The sequence below is a fragment of the Oikopleura dioica genome, chromosome 1, assembly GCF_907165135.1.
Source record: "Oikopleura dioica chromosome 1, OKI2018_I68_1.0, whole genome shotgun sequence".
NCBI lineage: Eukaryota > Metazoa > Chordata > Appendicularia > Copelata > Oikopleuridae > Oikopleura > Oikopleura dioica.
This window is the reverse complement of record NC_137291.1, coordinates 291,155-313,808: the sequence shown is the minus strand read 5'-3', so window position 1 is coordinate 313,808 and position 22,654 is coordinate 291,155. Positions and strand designations below refer to the sequence as shown.

The 22,654-nt window shown below is 37.2% G+C and overlaps 2 protein-coding genes across 2 annotated transcripts; one reads left to right on the top strand and one right to left on the bottom strand.

Moving 5' to 3' along the window:
- Positions 1-1,541: 1,541 nt before the first annotated feature.
- LOC145702719 (lipase lipl-1-like) lies at positions 1,542-6,553 on the bottom strand. The gene is made up of 6 exons (XM_081779985.1): positions 6,110-6,553; positions 5,941-6,032; positions 3,918-4,269; positions 3,325-3,476; positions 2,569-2,829; positions 1,542-2,090 (listed from the first exon to the last, which is right to left on the bottom strand). The coding sequence occupies exons 1-6, from the start codon at positions 6,537-6,539 to the stop codon at positions 1,623-1,625; spliced, it is 1,755 nt and encodes a 584-aa protein (XP_081636111.1). The 5' UTR covers positions 6,540-6,553; the 3' UTR covers positions 1,542-1,622.
- A 1,415-nt stretch (positions 6,554-7,968) lies between these two features.
- LOC145708665 (carbohydrate sulfotransferase 12-like) lies at positions 7,969-14,342 on the top strand. Its single transcript, XM_081786367.1, has 5 exons — positions 7,969-8,056; positions 12,529-12,625; positions 12,670-13,251; positions 13,311-13,531; positions 13,914-14,342. The coding sequence occupies exons 3-5, from the start codon at positions 12,687-12,689 to the stop codon at positions 14,208-14,210; spliced, it is 1,083 nt and encodes a 360-aa protein (XP_081642493.1). The 5' UTR covers positions 7,969-8,056; positions 12,529-12,625; positions 12,670-12,686; the 3' UTR covers positions 14,211-14,342.
- The last annotated feature ends 8,312 nt before the right edge of the window (positions 14,343-22,654 follow it).

Here is a 22,654-nt window from a genome sequence, read left to right as displayed (position 1 = left end):
ACCTTATTGCTTATTCTGTCCAAAATAATAAGAATTTCGGAATGGAAAATAATTTTTATTGCGAAAAAAATCTGAATTTTTGTAACGGCGTTACAAAATTGTAACGGCGTTACAAATTTGTAACGTAGCCGCCCGTCCCCCTCAATAATGCCTTTTCCAACTCATTTATTAAGAATCCTCCGAATAACAAAGCCGCTTGCTTTGCGAAAATTTAAGCGTAAATTTGGGAATTCGCTTTCGCTTCGCTTCGTTCTGGAGAGCAGAATTCGCTTCGCAAAAATTTAAAAAAAAATTATACCGAAACATAAATTTGAGAAAATTTGAAATCTGAAAAATTGTCTCGGAGAGGGGGTCGCACAGAATACTTATCATGTCAATATGCTCGGTTTTTTGTTTTTGAATACTTTTCGTTTCAAAATTCCTTTCTTGGTAAAATTCCTTACTTGGTAAAATTCCTTACTTGGTAAAGAAAAAAAATTTTACCAAGTGAGGAATTTTACCATGTAAGGAATTTTACCAAGTAAGGAATTTTACCAAGTAAGGAAACCCCAATCTCGGCAGCCATTCGATTCCAATTATGTGTCGTTATTTTGGAATTTCAGGACCAAAAAAGCGACACTAAATCAGGTACCCGAGGTAAATTTATTTCTAAGAATGAAGACAAGCTGGTTGATTTCATCAATTAAAATCGACGAGACCCTTATTATTAAATTTAATTGTAATTTTGAGGCGAAAAATTAACTGATGTCATTAATAAATTCAAGAAAACTTAAGATATCACACAAAGATTAGGTACCCGCTGAAATTAGAGTGGCCTTTTTCAAACTATCTTCTTATGCTCTTTTTGTGCGTTGAAGTTAGTGGGCAATGAAAGTCACTTATTTTTGAGCGAAGAAGAAAAAAATTTTTTCGAAAAAAGTGACCGAATTCTCGTTACAAATTTAGGCTTTTTGGCTCGCCTTTGTTACCCCATCACACCCCAACTTTGAAACTCGGATAGATCGAAAGGGTAGACGGCGGGTTCCATTCTTTGTGAAGAATGATTCTTTTTTCAAAGAATGGTTCTTTTTCGCAATGAATCATTCTTTTTTAAGGATACCGAAAGAGGATGGAAAATGCTTTCCAAATATGTCACTAATCGAACAGTCGGAAGCGGTCGAAAAATTCTAGGGCCAAAAACTGGTCTAAAATAGGACATTTTAGGGTAAGGGTTAGGGTAAAAAATGCGTAGGCGGACCGCTAATAATCGATTATTTGTAATTATATATTGAACGATTCTTTTGTTGTGCTCAAGATGGGTCCTAATCGACTCAGTTTTGGATTCCGAACATGTTGGTATGTGAAAGTACCCCGAGTACAGATGTTCTAGAAATTTTTATCTCGGGATTTCAATGACCTGAAATGACCCCAAAATGAATTTTTTTTTGAATTTTCGTGATCACGATTGATCTTTTCGGTCCTTATTTAGTATAGTCTTAAAGTTTGAGCAAAAAAAAATGTACGATATCGACCACTTCTTGTTTTCAGCGGGTACCTACACAAAGATAACCAATATTTTTAGTAAAGATTCTTTATTCAGTCATTTTTAATCAAAAAAGGTTCATTTAATATAATGGCCCCTTTTAAGGGTGTAGGGCGGCTTCGTTCGCAAGGAAAAAATTCTTGCCGTGAGTGTGCGCTTCGCGCATTTTCTTGAAGAGAACTAATTGATTTGGCAGGAGCAGTCTTTTTCTACCGCTGGGACACATTTTAAAAAAATTAGCAACGATTTTCTGCCAAAAATTTTTCGATTTTGTGAACGCCGTTCGTAATTTGCGAACGCCTTTCGCAAAATGGCAAACAGAGCCGCCCGCCACCTTTTTAAGAATCTGAATGATTTTTGGATGCAAATCTTCTTTTGCTGTTTTTCCCCAGATAAAGTCGAGATGATCGAAGTCTTCAATAATTGTTAAAGTAGAATTTCGTAGATTTGGTCGCGTTTGCTGAACATCTTTAACGGTTGCAATCCAATCGGAACTTCCGACGAAAAGATGGATAGGCAGGTCGATTTTTGACCAGTCATAGAAAGGAGGACTATCCTTGTTGTACTCCTGAAGAAAATAATGACCAATTGATTGCGCACGATGTTGGGGCCTTCTAGATCAAAAATGAGATAAACTAAAAAAGGTCGAGGTAAAAATGATCTTCCAATTCTTGGCAACAACGTCCTGTCGCTATTTAACCGGAACCGTTACCTGAACCATGCTATAATTGGGGATTTCTGAAGTTACCAAAAAGATGTCTATTAGAAAAAAATCGATAAAACTGATTTTTTTGCTCTCTCTGTACGGATATCGACCCACGAGTAGGTTTTTAAAGAAACGTTTTTCCTTTTTCAGAGAAAGTGATATTTTTCAGTCAATATCGAGTCAAATCAAAAATGTCAGAAAGTGTATCATACACGAAGCCGTCTTTTTGTCGAAAAATCGCTTTTGTTCATGCTTTGGTCAATATCTATGCAAGGGTATACGGTTCCTCCGAGACAATTTTGGAAAAACCCGTTGGGGATGTCCGCGATATGAATCTTACCAATTGATTCCCTTTTGGTCCATAGTCGAGTTTCGCCATCCTTTTTTTACCAATATTCTGGCCGAAATGAACAACATTCCTCAGACTTGTTCCAGAAGGAGAATGTGAAAGAAACACAGGCAATCTCTCTTGCACATATCGCCTGTGGTTGAAGTTGACATAGTGAGACGCGAATTCTTGAGCGATGCCCGTACCCCATGCTTTCAGAATCAATGGAGAATTTTTGCCGATTTTAGTGAGATATCGGGCAAGTTTTGTTCCCTTCAGTTTGAGTTGAAACTATTTTTTTAAAATCTTTACATATTGTTTCAAGAATAATCTAAATTTGAGTACATCATATAATTAGATATGACTCAAGCAAAATGGACAATTCCGGAGATTTGAGGGAACTCGGAAAAATTTTGTGAGCGTACAATTCCGGAAATTTCAGACAGAAAATTCAACTGAAAGGTTATTTACTACAGTGGTTATCCATCTTAACCCCTACCCGCATATCGAAAAACGATATTTGTTCACATTTGACATTTGATATTTAAAATTTGATCATGTCCAGAAGATAGCTAAGCCTTAAATTTTTCCATTCAGGTCCTTTTTTTTGGTCGGGTATCCGTAGGGTTAAAAGATGAAAATTTGGCCCATTTTTCTTGCTTTGTTTAGGGGTCTTATGATACAGTTTTAGAAAGCCCAGAAGCTGAGCGTTTATTTGGGCACAATATCTACTGGTGTGGGTCATGCCCGCAAGGCAATTTATGAGACCTGAAGTTCCGAATTAGGCACTTGAACTGTTCCATCGGTTTTTTGGGCGTCGGGGTTCACTCGAAATGGCTCAAAAATAGGCGCGTTGGAAAGCCCAGCGTCTGAGCTTTCTTTAAAACTTATAAAATACTGCTGACTCGGATTATCCCGACCTGGATAAAGTATAATTATTCTGCTTTCATATTTCGGAGCTAAAAACAGGATCAAAAAATCAAAATATTCATAACCACGTTAAATTAAAGGTCTAAAACAATTTTCGGAAAATTTAATTTTGGAGAAATGAGTTTTGAAACGATTAATTAAGGAAAAATGAATTCTTAAACGATTAATTTTTATAAAATGATCTAGGACCGACCTATATTGGAAATCCAAATCTCTAAAGACCATTTTTGGATGACCAATAAGATTGCCGTATTTGGCCTACCGGCCAATCAAAACCCTTCTCCATAAAATCATTTCAAAAATTAGTTCTTCCCAAATTACTCGTTTCAAAATAGTTTTATCCCCACTAATTGTTCCTAAATTATTTTATCCTCACTAATCGTTTCTCTACTAACTTCTCCAAAATTAAATTTTCCAAAAACTGGTTTTACCCAAATTAAAGGCAATAATAAAAAAAAACAACTCTTCCTGTAAAAACTCGCAATCCAAGTATTTTTGAGTGACTCCATTTTTCATAAATGATTTTGAATGACTGATCAAAGATTTCCAGGCGCCCTTGACATTTTTCAATGACAAAATCGGAGCGAGAGCAATGATTCCATGAAGTCTTTTCTTCGTCTCCTGGTCTTCGCCTTCTTGGTTTACAAACATCAACAACGTTCCTTGGCTGTGCGCGATGTACCAGATCTTATCTTGCTTCGCAATCTTGCAGATTTTTTTAATCATCGCCGGAATCTCAAACTTTGCAACATCGTTGAAGGTCCACCGCCAAAATTCCCGATCCTTGTCTGGGCCGAACAGAGTTCGTAATCTAGGAGAGGTAAATAAGGGGGACCACTGAATTGTGCCGCCGTGCACCGCCTAGCGTCGCCCGGTCTCGCCGGATTCGAAGATATTTTGTCTTTCAAAAGCGGGTATTTTGATTTTTATGTCAACTTAGTTATTCTGACATATTCATATCAAAATTGCCTTTTTTGGGAGCAGGAGCTGAGGTTTCCGAAGCATTGAGTAAATTGGGAGCTCCCAATTTAAAAAAATTTTTTGAAAATCAACAATTTTTAGTCTAGAATCTTATCTGCCCACCGAAAAATGGGAAACGCTTTCTTTTTAGTATTTTCTTTAGAAGAGACGTTTTTTCTGCTAGATATATTTATAAACGTCTCTTTTAAAACAATATGCAAAAATATGGCCAAAATTACATCTAGTTTGATTTCAATAATTTCAGCAAAATGTATTTATCTCAGATTATGACCAGAGACTATGCTGCATAACGATTAATTGGGATACGGCACAGATTATATTAGAAGAGACGTTTTTCGATTCGATTTATTTTTGAAGGTCTCTTCTGTTATTCGAAATAAAATAAATGCCAAAAAATTTACCTAGATTTAGTTTTATAATTTCCTAAGAATTTATTAATCTTTGATTCCGAAGATTTTCGAAGAAGAAAACATAAACGTCTAGCTCTATCATTTAAACGAATGCCTATTTATACTTTCTTGATCACCTCTTTATAATAATCAGGCAACGATGATGTTGTCACTGAAAGTTTACTAAACCTTAGCCGGCCAAAATGTTATTGCTGACCCCACCTGCCAAATGCACCATTTTGGTTTGTTTTTGGGTTCTTGGTTAGGGCCCGGATTTGGGTTTTAGCTTCGATTTGGATTGAGGTGCGGATTTGGGTTTAGGTTTGAGCATCGGATGAAGCCATCCACTTCGAAGACTCAACCCTAGCTCTTGTTCAGAACAGTTTCCTAGGTCATAGACTATGACTCATAGTTGGGTCGGATGAGAGCCGGATGGTTTCGGACCGGGCGATGCAGGGCGGCACAATTCAGTACCCCCCAAATAAGGAGCTCCCAATTTAACTTCAAATTAGAGAAACAATTGCAAAAACAGTTATGGAAGATCAATTTCTGTTTTTATTCGCTTTGGAATTCTGAATAAATGCTATGAAAATGATCATTCTCATATTTTTTAACACTTTCAATTTTTGGTCTAAAATCTGAAATATATGTATAAAGAATCAAAACTTTTCATCCGAAAGAGACTTTAATTTTCCTCTTGGATAATAACAATGTCTCATCTAAATGATTTAAGCAATTAAAATGTTAAAGTTTGATTTTAAAATTATTGATAAAATTCGTATTTGTAGGATTTTAAGCAATACAGATTTTATGAAAATTTTGTACATCAAAATAAATCGAGTTCTTTCTCAAAAAAATAATCATTTTTTAGCTGCTGACAAAAATTTTAAGCGACTTGGGTGGAACATTTTTTTCGGGGCCATGTATCGAAATTTGGGACATTTTTGAGCAAATAAGGCGAAAAAAATTATCCAGAACTTCCATAATTACAACTGTATTTGATGGCAGTGCTTGATCTATTTGATTATCAAACAAGGAGCTTCTTATTTTAGGAGCATGAGCGAATTTCTGCCTGATTTCGAACTCTGTGGCAGAGATCCTTATGACGACGACTGTAATTGTTGCCTCGAGAATTTCCAAGATAAACATCGTAGCCTTCATCGAAAAGTCGATACGCTTAAAAACGCAGTTAAAATTTTTACTCCTTTAGGGAGATTATTTGAAGTCGAAAATAATTTAATTTTTGAACTTACCGAGCCCATGTTCTGGTCCGGCAGAAACCCAATGACCCGAATCTCCAAGAATCCCATGTTGAAGGAGCACTGCTGGTTTTCCCACATTTCTGAGTCGATGAATTTCAACCAAAAACCCATCATACGTTTCAACTGTAAATACATCACATGGATAATCATTCATTCGAATACAATCATGAATCGCTAGCAAACACTCTGAGATAACTTTTTCTTTTAACGATGATTTGTTGGAGTCCAAAATTTTTGCGCCGCAGTCGTTTAAATCTGACTCAACATCTGAACGGGAAGGCAAGACGATCGAATTGTTTGCGATGTGTTTTATGCGAAGAGCCGAGTATCGCACTTGCTCGAATCGCTCAAAAACCAGGCGGAACGCTTTATTCTTCCACGAAATAGCACCAGAATAAAGATCACTAAAGAAGGAAGACATACAGGATAACTGAAACCCGCTGCCAATATCGACACCCGTAGAGTTCGAAATTTTTTAAGGGTCTTAGCTTACTAAGATAGACTGCCAATCCGGATTCAAAATTTTTGGATTTGCTACGTTGGAGGTAAAAGTTTGGCTTTTATAATATGACGGGGCTTTGAAAATTCTCATTATCAAATTTCAGTGCGAGAAAAGACGCTTTTCTTAACAGTGCCATTAAAACCAGCTCCTTCCCTAGCCCTTGGAAGATTTAAGCTGTGGGTTTAACGCGAGGAAATTAAGAGATGATTGCGAACTCTTGTCTTATTCAAAACTAATTCATTGTTTATGAATTTTTATAATTATTATTGTATTCTAGAAAAATCAATATTTTTTGATTACTATCACCGCGCCAAGAAGAAGGACCTTTTTTAAAAGTTCTTAATTTACAACCGTCGTAATTATCCTGGTGATCATTTTTAAGGATTTCAAAAGGTTAAATTTATAAATTTCTCATGAGAATACACTTCAATATTTTCTTATTTGCAAATCTTCAGAATAAAAGATAAATTCGTTCTTTTGAAATTATAAAACCTAATCTACCATCTCGTATCCCTCCATTGCGCCTGATGATCGGTAGATCGTCAGATTTCCCATAAAGCGGAAGATGAGGTTCAAAATTGAAATCCTGCGCCCGATTAATGCTGTGCACTGATTTGTCGAGCGTGCATCCTTCAAAATTGGAACCTGCCCTTCCGTCCGATGCAAAATCGGACGATCTACGATCATCAGGCGCACTGGAGGGGTACGAGATGGTAAGTAAATTTTTGTCCATTTATTTATATAAAATTTCAGAAGACACATTTATACGAATATCTAATCAAAAAACGTCTCTTCTAATATAAATCTGCGCAGACGCATTATCCATGATAATTTATCCTTATTTATAATTATGCTAATAATCTGAGACATACACATTTTTCTGAAATTATTAAAATCAAACTAGATAAAATTTTGTTAACTGGACGTATTATTCACGTGTAAAAATATATAAAGTCGAAAAACGTCTCTTCTAAGAATAATACTATAAAGTGAGTATTTCCTATTCTTCGGTGCGTAAATTCTAGACTTAAAATTGTTGATTTTCAAAAAAATTTTCGAATTGGGAGCAAATTTGTAGCTCTTAGATTTTGGTCTGCTCGCGCTCACTCGCTCATTTTAGTTTTGAGTATTATTTCAAACACTGGTAGTTATATTTGGGTTATTTTATCTGTAAATTTAATTCTCTGCACTGAAGATGATCCTCTGACCGAAATCGAGGGGCTTAATTGTAAAAGCAAGTCAATCCTTTTTTATAACGTGCTCGCCCCGCTGGCTGAGTTCGATTTTCTAGACCCTAATTGATTTTTTGTCAAAGAAAATTTAAGGAACGACAGAAAATGGAAAAAAACGAATTATTAATAAGAGCATCGAAATATGAAGAAAGATCGAAGAAAATCGCGACCCAAGACAAATATATTTTTATAGGAATTTTAACCGTAAGTTTACCTAAGATTTCGCCGAATTAAGGGATCACCCCCCGATTTCGCCAATTTTGAGGTCGAACTACTTTTGCGGGCTAAGATATCTTAAAGATAAGGGGCGTATTTGAAAGCTCGTTTCTTAATGAGCAATGTCTAGTATGGAAATTAAATTTGATAAAGGGAATCGCTTCTTAAAATAGCTCTTAAGACAATGATAGTCCCCAAACTACTTTTTTTCCCTTTTATCTATTCCCCCTTTCTTATTATTAAGTCCTTTCTTGATCCCTACTCTACAATCTCTAGTACAGGCATCTGATCTATTCAAGGATTATGGTGAGATATTCTGGCTCAGATGCAGCCTGTCAATTAAAGCGATTAGTGGACATTTCAAGAAAAGTAGACATTTCAAGAAAACGGACATTTCAAGAAAGTGGTCATTTCAAGAAACTATTGAAATGTCTGGTTTCCTTGAAATGTCCGTTGCTCTTGAAATGTCCACTTTACTTGAAATGCCTATTTCGATTGAAATGTCCCCTTTTCTTGAAATGTCCCCATTTGATTTCATTAATTTCATTGTTGAGGTGTCGCAGAAAAATAACTGCTTTCCCCCACTCAGACCAAAAATTTAAAAATTTTGAAAAAAATTTTTTTAATAAAATGTTTCAAATATGCTTTTTGATGATTCAAAACCTCCATTGTAAGTAAGGCAGGCGTATAATCTGTTAAAAAACTTTCTCTCAGATTCAAAGTAAAGTGAATTTTGATTAAGGAGTTGTGTGAGAACATTGCAAAAAATTTAATTTCGATTTTAGATATGCCAGGTCGAGAGCATCAAAAAAGTCTATACATCTTCTCGATGACAGTCTAAGATAGTGAAAACATCTCTTAAGAACCCCCGGTCGGCTTTTTCCTTGATTGAAATTTTTCTTCTTGTTTACCATCTAAGACCATCATTTTTGAATTATCTTTATTCGAAAACCTAAATTTCCGACCTTGGTTGGTGCCCAGTGGGCACTGCCCTCCCTAGACGGTTGGCTGAGGGTGCCAGCCTAGGGTCGGCATCGACCACCCTTTTTCAATGTCGGGTCGGGTCGGGCTACTTTGAAACGGGGGCGGACGTTGCCGGTACCAATCCAAAATTGGTACCCGGTACCAAATTTCTGGTACTCGGCACTAAAAAAAATCTAGGATAACGAGCCGAAATTGATTTTAAAAGGTGTATTCGGTCAATAAATGAAGTATGCTTGCACTTCAGCCGCGGAGCGGATACTAGTTTTTTGATGACTCGGAAAAAATGCTTGACTTTGGTACCGGGTACCAAATTTTCGGTACCGGCACCGTCCGGCTCACCTTTGAAATGGCCAAAGTCATGGTCGGGTCGGGTCGAGTCGGCCTTTTGGTCGTGTCGTTGGTCTGTTTTTTTAAACCAATGAGAATGATGGAAAAGCTTCGAAATCGAATGATTTGGGGTATGAAACTTAACTAATATTAAAAATAATATTAAAGATTTTAAATGATTTTGTCGCTAGTGACATTGAAATAAGAAAAACTTGTCGAATCACAGAAGTGAATTTATATCGGAAAATATGCCCGCGAATGAGCGAAAACCGACCACTGCTCCCTTTGTCTAGACACACATATGTTTTGTTTAAAAGTTATTTTGTTTCTAAAAAACATCTATTTCCATGCGATAACTCATTCTAGAAATCCATAATCCTAATAATAATGTAATTATCGGCGTAATTTTTTCAGAAGAGACGTTTTTTTACTTTCGAAATTATTTTATGTTTCTTTTGAGTCTCTTGTGTTTTGAACAACATTAATCTGAATCAAGTTTGAGTTTAATTATTTCGATAAAAATGGAATTTCGGGAGCCAGCTCACACAGGTCCCACCAGCTCCCACTTTTTTGGGAGCTAGTGGGAGCTGGAAGCTGAAGCTTTCAGAATCTCGTTAGCTGATGAGAGCTGGCGTTTTCAAAATTATGGGAGCTGGGATGTTTTTGAAAATTTCGAACTCTGCCTAAGACTCAGTTTTTACGGTAGTATGGAAAAATGTTTCGGTAAAACTCCCGAAATATGGTGAGCTTATTTTCTGATTAATATTTCGGTAATAGCCGAAACTTTTTTCACTTTTTTTCCACTTTTTGAGCAAAAATGTTTCGGCATGCTACCGAAATCTTTTTCACTTTCAAATTCGTTTCTAGCAATAAAATTTCGGCAAAAAAAGGGGGCGAGATGACAGAAATCAAGGAATCTGAGTTCCTCTGACCACGGGGCTTCGCCCCTTAGGTCCTAAGATGCCGGGGTCTAGTCTAGGGTTACTTAGGGTTACCTTCAGTAACCCTAACTAACCCTAGCCTATCCCTCTCGGGTAATTTGTTCCGTCATTTTTGCAGGTGCCCCCTAACCCTAACCTTTATTTTAGCAAATACTAAGATTATAATTTTTATTCATCGAGTTCCTCCATTTTCGTGAAATGAAGAATGAACCCCGACAAATGATCTTCGGAAAATGAGAACAGAAAATTACTCGAGATTTTTGAGGTGAAGAACTGATAAGGCAAACTCATTCAATGCACACACCAGCGCAAATCAGGATGAGAATGGAAAAACCAGCCGAAACTTTATTGCTCAAAAGACATCAATTTCTGATTTTTATTTCGGCTCGTACCGAAATATTTTTCCTAAAAATGAGTCTTATTTGTATAATTCTTTCGGCTGCCTGCCGAAATATTTATCACATTTGACCCCTTGAAAGTGATTAATATTTCGGTCGCTTTTACCGAAACATTTTTCCATACTACGGTTTTTACCGTATAAAATAATGCATGAATTTGCGGAAACCCCCAAAACCGTAGGAAACGACGCGCATCTGGAAGATTCAACGATAATTTGATGCTTCTAGCGGGTATCCCAGAAAATAAACTCAACAAAAATTTTTGATCGCTTTAGGACCAGTTGATTGAATGTTTTCCCTAAATTTTTTTCATCTTTTAGTGCAAATTTGGGGTATATCATCTCATCAATGCGATTTTTTATTTGAGGAATCATCAGTGACCATGAATAAATCAAGAACTTGAATTTTTATGTTTTTCAAAGTTTTCAATTTTCGCTCTGAGTAGGGGGTCAGATATTTTAAGTTTTGAGTATGTGCAACAATTAAAATTAGAAAAAGTAAAAAGTACATTTCAAGAAAAAGGGCCATTTCAATATGAAAAGACATTTCAAGAAAAGAGGATATTTCAATCAAAACAGACATTTAAAGAAAGTAGACATTTCAAGAAATATATTTTTTGCTTGTAATGTCTCTTTTTCTTGAAATGTCCGCTTTCTAGAAATGTCCCTTTTCCTTGAAATGTCCACTAATCAATCAAAGCCTATAAGTAGCTCGATCTATGCGATATTTCCTGTGCACCCAGCTGACTGTTCCGTTCAGTCAGCTGTTCCTGAATGCTCCTTTGCTCTCCGTTTTTATAATAAAACAGTCTAACCAAAGCACGAGTACTAGCGGCAACACTCGTACAGACTCCGATTCAGGCCAGAACATTTCAATAGAATTTGTCTTCACAAAAACTTTTTCGACTGATTTTTGCCATTTTGAGGACTTTTTATGGTAACCGGTGAAAATAATTCGTTGGGACGAATAATTCGGTTTCCTAACGAATAATTCGTTACATACCGAATAATTCGTTGTTTCCAACGAATAATTCGTTTTTTAAAGCGAATAATTCGTTTGTTTTTCTTTTCAAGCCTGACCCTAATCCTAACCCATAAACCTAACCCTAACCCGTACCTAGCATAACCGCTACCTAACTGCTTAAATCAGGTTATGTATGCGCTCCGCGCCTGATTTCAGAGATAAGCTCCTTTTTGAGTATGCTGTCTTTCTTTCAGCCGCGCCTGTAGTCAGGTTTTTTTATGAAAAATCGAGTTGCGAACCTAGCCGGAGGACAGCCTTTCAAAACGAATAATTCGGTAACCCTAACGAATTATTCGGTAACCATCACGAATTATTCGTTTTAAACGAATTATTTTTACGGAAAATAGCTGTTTACCCTTGAAAATAATTCGTTCGGGCAACGAATAATTCGTTGCAACGAATTACTTTCACCGGCGACGCTTTTTATGCTCTTTAGCGCCTCAAACTGGCAAAATCTTTCATCAAAACTATTTTTTTCAGCTTCATTTGAGCTTTCCTTATTCCTATGACTTCGAAAAGTCGAAAATTTGGCAAATTTTTTCTAAGTTTTTTTTTTATTAAAATAAGGCACTTTCAAAGCTTCGCCCCGGCGTATCACGTGACGTTCACCCCTTGACATAATATATTGAAATGATCCAAAGACAATGAGGATTTTAAAAATGTACCACACAAAAGCTCTTGATGAAATTTACAAATCGGGAGGGAATCCCGAAAATTTGAAAATTCTGCATTTATTTTTATCAGAAAACAAAGAATTTTTTCCGGTTATTTCTTTGTTTATATTTAGATATTGCTTGTTTACTTCAATTGGGTGGTCACGTGGGAATATGCAGCCTCCCCTCCAGTTTCAAAACCGTTTCTTACAGAACAGGAAGAACAAAGCGGTAAGCTAACAATTCCCGCAAGAAATTTCAGGGACCTTTTTTAGAGTCGGTCGAGAATCGAATGAATCGCCGTTATTTGGTCAAGAACCTTGCTTGTACATATCGACAACATCTTTATGCAATGGCGGCCGATAAAAATAACACGATTGAGGATCTACTGGACTTTCACAGATTAATTGAGGGTTTATATGTTGAACCAGGCGCTGAACCGAAGGATCCATTTTCTTGGAAGCGATTTGATTCGATGGCTCCGATCAAATGGAATGATAAATTCGGCTCCAAATATATATTCAAAGGAAAAAGGTCAAGTTTAGAGCCAAATTTCAGTGTTTTCGCGCTACGCCATGCCGACTCCCCAAAAGTCAAAAAAGACTTCCTGATTTGCCTCCCTCCCAAAGCGGGGACATCCAACTGGCAAATCGCCCTCGCAAAACTTTCCCAGACAAGAGAAGAAATGGCCGCAAAAGGCGTCGTGCTTGAGGATGACTCGAATAAAAACGTCTTTTATCCGGAGGCTTTGTATGGCTTTGTTCCGAGATTTCATACAGTCAAGCATGCTGCGCTGTTGCAAGGAAAAGAGAAGAGATACATAAACACGAGGGATCCATTTACGAGGGCAAGATCAGGTAAAATTTATACCGTAAAAATAAGGAGGGGAGCCCCTTAAGTCTCAATCTTCTTTAAGGCTGGAGAGACAAAATCCAGTACTACCCAGATGATCCTAAGCATGAAGCAAACAACAGACAATTCAACTCCTACGTCGAGAAAGCCCAAAAAGAGCCTGGCCCACCCTCCCCGCAAAAATTCAAAGTCTCGCTTGAAAAATGGCTGCGAATGCTGGTTCACGACACAAACGACACGGCAATGAATCAACATTGGAAAGCTCAAGACGAATGTTGTCATTTTGTAAGTTGCTCTTTTTTCGACCATCCGCTGTCGTATACTTAGTTCAACGGTTGCCCGACGGTTGTGTTTTGATAGCTTTTATCAGCCATAACATGAACACACTTAGATTTTATGGGAGCTCGCAGAATAAATAGCAAAAACATAATGAATGACATTGAACAACATGAATGAATTTCATTCGAGACTCGTAAAGTGCTGAAACCTGCAATTTATGCGCAAAAAACTGGCAAAAAAGCGTCAATTTCGACCAACAACTTTGATCAGATTTTTTGGCAAATCAGGCGTCGAGATTCAACCGACAAGCGAATCAAATTTCCGAAAAAAAATTTTCCGAGATATTCGAATTATTTGTCGCATTTTTCAATTTAAGGATATTTTCTAGTGTGCGATGGACTACGAATACATCATCCACGGCCGTCTATCAGAAGAAGAATGGCCTTGGGTCCTGGACAAGCAGGGCCTAACCGGCATTCTCGAGCTCGCCCCTCGTTACGGCGGCCCAGACCCCGATTCCGGCTGGTTTCATCACGAAGCCCAAGGATTCGTAGAAATACCAATCGACTTGATAAAAGAACTCTACAGACGATACTACTTCGATTTCGTCGCCGGAGGTTACTCTCCTCAATTCGTTGAAAAATTCATTAGTGCAGTTGAAGAAGCCCAAAATAACCTAAGATAGAGTGCGAAAACTGTTCAAAATGCCAAACAAAAATATTCTGTAAAGGAAAATAATTTTTAACCAAAAGTGTTAAACAAAAATTATTCTATTCTTATACCTAAAAAAGCTGTAATAAATATTTATTAGAAAGGTTTTGACGGTTTCGAATTATTGAAAAATAGGGTTGGCCGAAAAAATCGGCAAGCCCCTTAAATTTAGACATCAAGGAACGGGGCTGAGACGGCCCGAAAGATTCGAAAAACTACCAAAAACTGATTTTTTCATGTTCTTAGACTTAAAAGAGTAGTCTGACCCTAATTTCATTTTGGAAATAGATCATGTACGTACTTGATTGAAAGAACTGACGCTGAAGAACATTCTTACATGATTTATGCTGACGTCAGCATGACTGATCGAAAGAAATGACTCATTAAATAATGGTTTTATTGTTAAAAATCGAAAAAATCGAAATTTTCAAAAAATATTTTTTTCAATGCCTTCCCGTTGTGCGACCGATTTCATTTATATATCAAAATGATCTTCAAAAACGGCGCTTCGGATGAGATGTGAAATGTGTTGGTCGAAACACCTTCGATTTTTTTGGCCAACCCTATTTGAAAACTCTCCATTATTAAACACTCCCATTTTTTATATAAAACTGACGCAAGTAGCTTTTAACTACTTTGAGATGGTGGTCGTGGAGATTTTTATTTACTTGATAATATTTGAAATTTTGATAATATTATTACATTCCTTGATAAAAAAGGGAGCATTTTTGGTCTCTAGCTTTTTTTTATTGGACCAACTTTAATTAAGAAAAATTTCGATTTTATGTTAAGGAGCGGGTCGACGAGAATCGGAATTTTTAAACCAATTTTCCCGAAAAATCCGATTCTGTAAACATATTTTGACTTATCAGGTGAGAACAGAAGGGTATTTAGAATAGAGCGGCAACGAGTTTCGCGGGAGTTTGCAGAAATTTCTTGCACTTTATTACCAAATGTGGTAGAAAAAAAATAGCGAAAAAATCGAAAAATTGCCAAAATTGCGATTTGGGGTCCACTTTGAGACACGATTACGCCCTTTTTTTTTGGACAATTTTTTTTCTTATTTTCGCCGCTGTATTCTTCAAACCCTTTTCTACTCACCTTACCAATCAGAATTATTCATTCAAAGCTAGTTTTTCCGGAATTTTGGTTGAAAAAATCCCGATTCTCGTCGACCCCCTTAAGAAATCGCCATTTTCTGGAAATTTCATACGCGTTTCTTTGCACTATAGAAACGGGGTCAGAAAGGATAAAAATGCTTGTTTATTACAGTTGTTTTACATATCTTATTTTGAAAATCATACGAGCACTATTTCGGGTAGCTATTTTTTGAGCGTGGGCCCTACATATGACCCCTTTTCAAACATCTTTCCTTAAATATAAGCCTTCAAAGATTTCGAAAATGCATGTAAATTTTACTTAGCGTAAAATTCGGATATTTTTCGGTTTTTCAATGTCCTCTGGTGTGTAGGTTAGTACGGATAAAAGTTTCGGCAAACGCGCCCGAAATGAAAATTACTTAGAAAGGCATGAATGTGATAAACATTTAGGCAGCCTGCCGAATTTTTCTCGGAACATTTTGTTAAAGTTTTTTTCCTCTTTTGTGGACCCCATTTTTGTGGACATTTTCTCCATTTTGAGGGGTTTTCATGGGACACTTTTGCAAGGATAATGTTCCACTTTTGTGGACATTTGTCCAGCCGTTAAGTTTGAAGGAAAAAAGGGTGTTTTTACAAAAATCAGGTTTTTTTTGTAAGAAATCAATGGCTTATTCTGTTTAATTGACCAAAAATGGTAAAAAAGGCAAAATAAAGCGTTTCGATGATGAAATTTGCAATTTTTGAAGAAAAATTTATCGAAGAAAAAATTTTAAGCTCCTACGGTGAGACATTTTTTGAAGACTCTTGCCCACTTTTGTGGATATTTTATGAAAATTTGGGACAAAAAATGTCCAAAAAAGAGTAAATAATTGTACCTTTTCGATTACTGCGAGAATCAAGAAACTTTGGAGTCCAAAGTTTGGACATTAAAGTCAAAGTCAGCGGTATTTCGATAGAAAAAGAGAATATCAATTCTGAGGAAGAAAAATTGAAGATTTTTAGCTGAGAAAATGGGACAGGAGCAAATCTGTTAGATTTTTACGTTAAGTTTTTTGACTCAAATTGAATCAAATCAACGAAAATTAAAGCGAATTTATTGATTTTCGCTGTTATGGCTTCCTATTTCGTTGTTCTAGAAAAAAATTTAATTTCAACTTCTTTGCGTGTGACACTTGGGCACGAAATTGCCTCAGAACATTGCCTTCAAGGAATTATCTTAAGGATACGAAGAAAAAGAAACTAATCGAAAATTGCAAGAAAAATGTCTTTTTCTTTATATCTTTCGTCTTTTATTGAAAAAATATCTTGATTGGCACAAAGATGGGCACACACAATCGCCTTAAGGCAAATATAATAAAAAAAACAGTCAAAGCAAAAAAAAATATTTTTTTTTGTTTTTTTCTATTTTTTGATATTTTCGATATTTTCTGGTGATTCTTGATGAATCCTGATGCATCTTGATGGCGACAGATTTCTTGACAAATAATAACATGTTTTTATTCAAGAAAAAATCAAACATTCATTCACCCCACCTTACCCCAAATCACAGAAAGGGAACTTAATCCCAAATGACCTGAAAGATTTAAAGCAAATCTAGTGACGTGTATCTCAGTTTTCTCAATTTCCGAAAAATGATAATACGATTGTATAATGCGACCCTTAGACAACTCTAAAAGCTTGATTTTTAAATTTTTATTCAGATGTATCAAAATTCTAAAAATCGAAAATCGTGGGGAGCCTTATGGTAAATATATTCATATTTGATTGTCTACCCTGGAAATTTTCCTCGCGAGGACCTCGGTAAGGCCAATCATTTTGAGGCCGGTTTTTATTGAGGAACTGCCTTCCATATCCTCTCTTAGGCCCTCTTTCATTGTACCAGTCTCTTGCCGGTCTTCCTGGCGGTTCTGTGGCGGCCGCTCAAAATGTCGGCAATTGCCACCGTGGCCTCCAGCGCGTCGAGTGTCCCTGTGTTGTCTTTCGCAAGCGAGAGGGCAGGGATCATCGTTAGGGCGCGAGCCATAGATGTCTCCGTAGCGATCTCGAAGATAGTCATCCCTATCCACGTACCTTTCCAAGGATGAACCATCAGTCGAGCGTCGCCTTGAGGTGTAGCGTTCCCTGCTCCGACCTCGAATCTCCTCAGCGCGATAGGGCTCCTTGAATGCTGGGCGAACTGGGATATGGTGCCGCCCTGGGTCATATCTTCCGGGGCTGTGGCTGCGATCTCTAGCCGCTCTCCCGTCGAACTCAGGGATCTGTCTTTGTCCCGAGCTGCTTCAGAGTTCTAAATGAAGCAATGAAGCCTGTTTTCTACCATCAGGGATCCCTTGAGTGCGCTGACTCATCCGCTGTGCCATCAGCACGCTTTCTTTTGGCCGCTTCAGAGGCAAAAGGGAAAGATGGGCGCTGTATTCTTAGGCGCACTGCAGGGATAAGTGATGGTAGAAAATGTAATTAACTTGGTACAGGCCAAGCAAGGCAATTCTAAGGTATTTCATTGAAGCTTGCGAAAAAAAACCCCGTATTTTTGGTTCTAAACACGTCTCAAGATTAAATTTGCTGTTAACGCTTGAACGCACATTTTGAAGGGGCGTCGTAATTATATATCAAATGATTAATGGAGGATTTAATGTAAACAAGTACTTCCGGTCCGGAAACAAGTATTTCCGGACCGGAAACACGTATTTTCTGGCCGGAAGTGCAGTTGATAAATAATAGCCGGAAGTTCAATGTTAATTTTTTTCGTAATCAATAAGTTCCGTTGTATATCCGTAAATTATCCAAATAAAATTTCATTTTTGATTATTTTAAATTCCTATCCAACGCTTTATTTTATAAATAAAAAGGATGAGCGAAATAAAATTGAAGCAAAAGAGAAAATGAGTACGATAATAAATGGAGAAATTTTACCAGATATGCGGTTTGCCTATCCTTACAGAATTCTTTTGAGCGGATCATCAGGAGCTGGAAAGACCTATCTAGCAAAGCAAGTTTTACAACACAGAGATATTTTTCAGAAGAAAACAAAACGTGTTGTCTATTTTTATCCTTGTTTTCTTGAAGATAAGCCTGTCCAATGGGATGATCTTGGTATCCCTGTTAGTTACAGGGTTGGTCTGCCTTCTCAAGAAGAAATTGACGAGATTCCCTCACACTCAACAATTGTACTTGATGATTTGTACGAGGAAGCAATTCAAAGTCAGGCAATTGATCATCTTTTTCGAGTTACAAGTGGAAAGAAAAATCTAAACGTGATGATAATGACTCAAAATAACTATGCCCAGGGAAAATTCGGACGAAATATCAAGCTCAACTGTAACGCGACATTTCTCTGTAGAAACTGTCTTGATGGAACAGTTAACAAACGTGCTTGTAGTCAAGCTGGACTTCTAAAAGCTTACAAAAGAGCGACGGAAGAGAACAAGAATAAGCAGTATCCGTACATGTTTCTGGATCAATCACCTCGAGGCCATGCCTCAAGCTATCGACTGTATACGGATATATTCTCCGATTATCCAGTTGTCTTCTCAGTTAGCGGAATGAAGGCTTGCATCGTACCATACAACGATTTTAAGCAAAATTTCGATATAATCGACAGAGACAATACTTTCGAGGCAGTTGAAAAGAAAGATGCGAAGAAAAACCCGCCGTGCAAAACAGTTGAATCAACCAGAGTCAAATCAAAGATTAGATGCGACAGTTTTACCGAAGACTCGTCAGAGTCGGAGGTTGAAAGGTCAAGATCCAGAAAGCGGAACAAGAAGTCAAGTGTCGACAAGAAATCAAAAAAGAAAACAAAGAAGCGAAGACGACAGTCAACCTCAAGCGAAGCGTCTTCGGAAGACGACAGTTCCGAGAACGAGAAATCAAAATCAAAAAAGAATAAGCGAAGACGTCCTTCAACCTCAAGCGAATCCAGTACCGAATACGTCAGCTCAGACGAAAAATCAAAAAAATCGAAGCAAAGAAGAAATTCAAACTCATCCGAAAGTCCAAGCTCCGAAGAAGTCAGCTCTGGAGGATCAGATTCAAGCCCTTCACGAAAACGTGGCAAGCGCTCCAGCGTTCTCAGCGAAAGTAGCGGAATTTCTCAGGAAGAGTAAAGTGTCGAGTACCCATCGTCGTATTTCCAAAAAGCGATTTCCTCGTCGACGATTTATTGTTGACACTCAGTTCAAAATATTCCAGGGTGATCTTATTGATTACCAGAAACTCAAATACTCTAATCGACATCACGTTTTTATTCTTCTCATCATTGACTGTTTTTCACGCTATGTTTGGACAAGACCACTCAAAACAAAATCTGGAAAGGATGTGGCAAATGCTCTCAACGATATATTTCAAGATTTTCTGGAGTGGCCGAATTCTTTGATTACAGATGAAGGTCTGGAATTTTACAACTCAAATGTGCGAAAAATTCTGGATCGTTATGGAATGCATCACTATAGTATCAAAAGTAAAATGAAGGCGGCGATAGCAGAACGTGCGATTCAAACCTTCAGGAAACGTATTCATCTTTTCATGAAAACTAAGAAGACAAAAACATGGATTGATGTTCTCCCGGCAATAACAAAAGGGTATAACTCAACTCCTCATCGTTCCATTGGCATGGCTCCAAACCAAGTCTCACCAAAAAATAGAGCACAGGTTTTCACTCGACTTTATCCCGACATTGACTTGAAAGTCAAGCCCAGACTTAAAGTTGGCAACGTAGTGAGAGTAAAAAAGAAAAAAGAACTTTTCGAAAAAGGATACACCCAAAATTGGTCAGACGAAGTTTACATCATCACAGACATCCGTCAAAGAGCTGGTATAGTTTGGTATAAAATTGCTGACGAAGAAGGAAATCGTCAACCTCGAATAAAGTATTATTTGAACTCAATCTAGTCGCCAATGATATTGAATCTTTTCGGAAGAAGCAAGGAACTAAAAGTTCCTGAAATTTTATTTGATAACAACGAAGAATACTGTGTTCAAATTGTAAGCGCTGTCTGTAATCTCATGACCACTCCACGTGACGTTGACATTTGTTTCATTGAATTTAACTCGATTGCTTCTTGTTATGGTCAACCTAATACGCTGCAGATGGGTCAACTCCGTCCAAACGATAGGTGGTGCCATTTTCCCGACCAACGCTCCCTTTTCTTCCCCTTGAACGTATATAACTGGCGGGATACGAGATTCTCAATCGACTTAGGCGAAGAACACGTTGTCCAACACTTTTCTCTCCAGATCGAGATTAAAACAAGAGAATGAAAACCATTATTTCCGCGCTCGAAAGTCGACCAAAAAAATGGTTTCCCAAATCTCAGTCGGGCGCAGGAAAAAGAAAATCAAAAAAAGCTCCAACCAAACTCAAACTCACTCCAGCAAGAAAAAAACCTTCCTCAAAACCAAAGAAAAAAAGAAATTTTACAACAAAAGACTTGAAAAAGTCAAAGAAGTCGTCCAAAAAGAAAAGAGCATGAACTCTTACTATATTGCTAAACGTTTAGAACGTGTAGAAAATTTCCTTGGTGTTTTCTCTATTGATACATTACCTTCTCTTTATGAATATCCTGCTTTTCTAGTTGTTAATCTTTCACCAGAAAAGTCAAAAGGTTCTCACTGGATAGCAATTCGTCTTGAAAAGTCAAAAATCGAGATTTTTGATAGTTTGAAACTAGGAAAATATCCAAAAGAGTTAACCGACTTTTTTGGTGATCGAAAAAGATATTTTTATAAAAGAATTCAGTCAGATGCGTCATTTTACTGTGGTTTCTACGTTTGTTTCTATGTTATCTTTCGCTCCCTTTATTCTCTGAAAAAACTCTCCTCTATCTTTTCTAAAAATCTTTCTGAAAACGATCAACTCCTTTTTGACAAACTCTCTCATATTTGGTGATTAAAATTGGTGAAAACGATCTTCAAATTTTATCCATTTAGACTGAAATTATGATAGAAGTTGAGTATTACGACCAGAAAGTCGTCAAGCGTCACTATCCAAGAGAGGTAGATAGTTTGACCGGTCGTCTTCATTTCCACTTCGATGCGGATCCAAATCTTTTTCTCGTCAAAAACAACATTGCGATTCATTTTACGATCGAACTGGACAAGAACTACATCCCCTGCAATGGATTCGCAAGCAAACAGTTTGGAAAAACAGAAGTTGCCGTGAATTCTCAAATAATTGATAATTCCAATTCAAAGTAAGAGTTTGTGTTCATAAATATGGCTAACTGTTATCTTAGCGCGCATTATATGCTCGCTGATTATCTGACAAAGCTGACAAACTATGATCCTCAATATGTGATGACTGCTTTCCAGATCGAGGGGTACTACGACGAGTACAATTTTGAGACACTTGCAACTGATGCGGCTAAGGAAGAAATCAGAGACGGTAGGAGACCAGGCTGCTTTGTCAACTCTGATGGGAATTATGTTTACGAACTCATCTTCTTACCTACTCACGGATTCTTCCTTGAAAATAAACCTCTTCCTCTCAACACTGATCTATCACTGACGCTCTACCGTTTAAAGCATGAGTTCTCTACAATTTTTATTGGAAGCGACCCAAATGATAAGTTGCCGGCTGGAGAAGCTCTCAAAATAACAGATGCCTATGCAATGGTTGAATATGTGTCCTCTCCAAGCTTGAGAAATCATTTTGCGAGAATCAAATCGAAACCGATCTCCTACAAATTTAATGACACTATGATAAAGACAATGGCTTTACCAAAAGGTCGTAAGCAAGTTCAGCTGCTCAATGTTACTGGTGGAAATACACCCGCGTACATGTTCTTTGGACTCATCAAAACAGATGCCTTGTTTGGATCGGATGCTTTTGAGTCCACAAATTTCAGTTTTCATCAGGATCTTACGCAAATAAACGTTACATTAAACGGGCAGTCGCTCCATGGATATCCTCAGGTAAGATAACATAGAAGAATAAAAAAATTTATCATATTCCTAGAAAATCACGAATCAGTATCCAATTCTCCCTTATTGGAAATTTCAAAATGCTCTTGGAAGAATCTCTCAAAGCAACTTGTCTTATGTGACATCCATGGATGCGTACAAGAGCAATGCAATTTTCGCTCATGAATTTGAGGGCGAGGAAATATCACAAGGATGGCTCTCCTTCACATTTGATTTCAACAAACCACTAGATGACGACGATGACTATCACATTGTTATATGGTCGATTGTGTCTGTCAAACTTACGATTGACGAACATAAACAAGTCGAAAAAACGTTATTGTAAAGGTAAACATAAAAGAATCACTGGTAGTAAAAGATGCACTGACTAACCAGTGCTTTAGCACTTCTGGACTTG

Excerpts from the sequence above, each read along its gene's own strand:
- LOC145702719 (XM_081779985.1), bottom strand. The coding sequence starts at position 6,539 with ATGTCTTCCTTCTTTAGTGATCTTTATTCTGGTGCTATTTCGTGGAAG. Across the intron at positions 4,270-5,940 it reads ATAAGGATCTCTGCCACAGA|GATCGGGAATTTTGGCGGTG; the intron begins GTTCGAAATCAG and ends GGCCCAGACAAG. Across the intron at positions 3,477-3,917 it reads TATTATTGCCTTTAATTTGG|GTCGGGATAATCCGAGTCAG; the intron begins GTAAAACCAGTT and ends TACTTTATCCAG.
- LOC145708665 (XM_081786367.1), top strand. The coding sequence starts at position 12,687 with ATGAATCGCCGTTATTTGGTCAAGAACCTTGCTTGTACATATCGACAA. Across the intron at positions 13,252-13,310 it reads ATTTACGAGGGCAAGATCAG|GCTGGAGAGACAAAATCCAG; the intron begins GTAAAATTTATA and ends ATCTTCTTTAAG. Across the intron at positions 13,532-13,913 it reads AAGACGAATGTTGTCATTTT|TGTGCGATGGACTACGAATA; the intron begins GTAAGTTGCTCT and ends GATATTTTCTAG.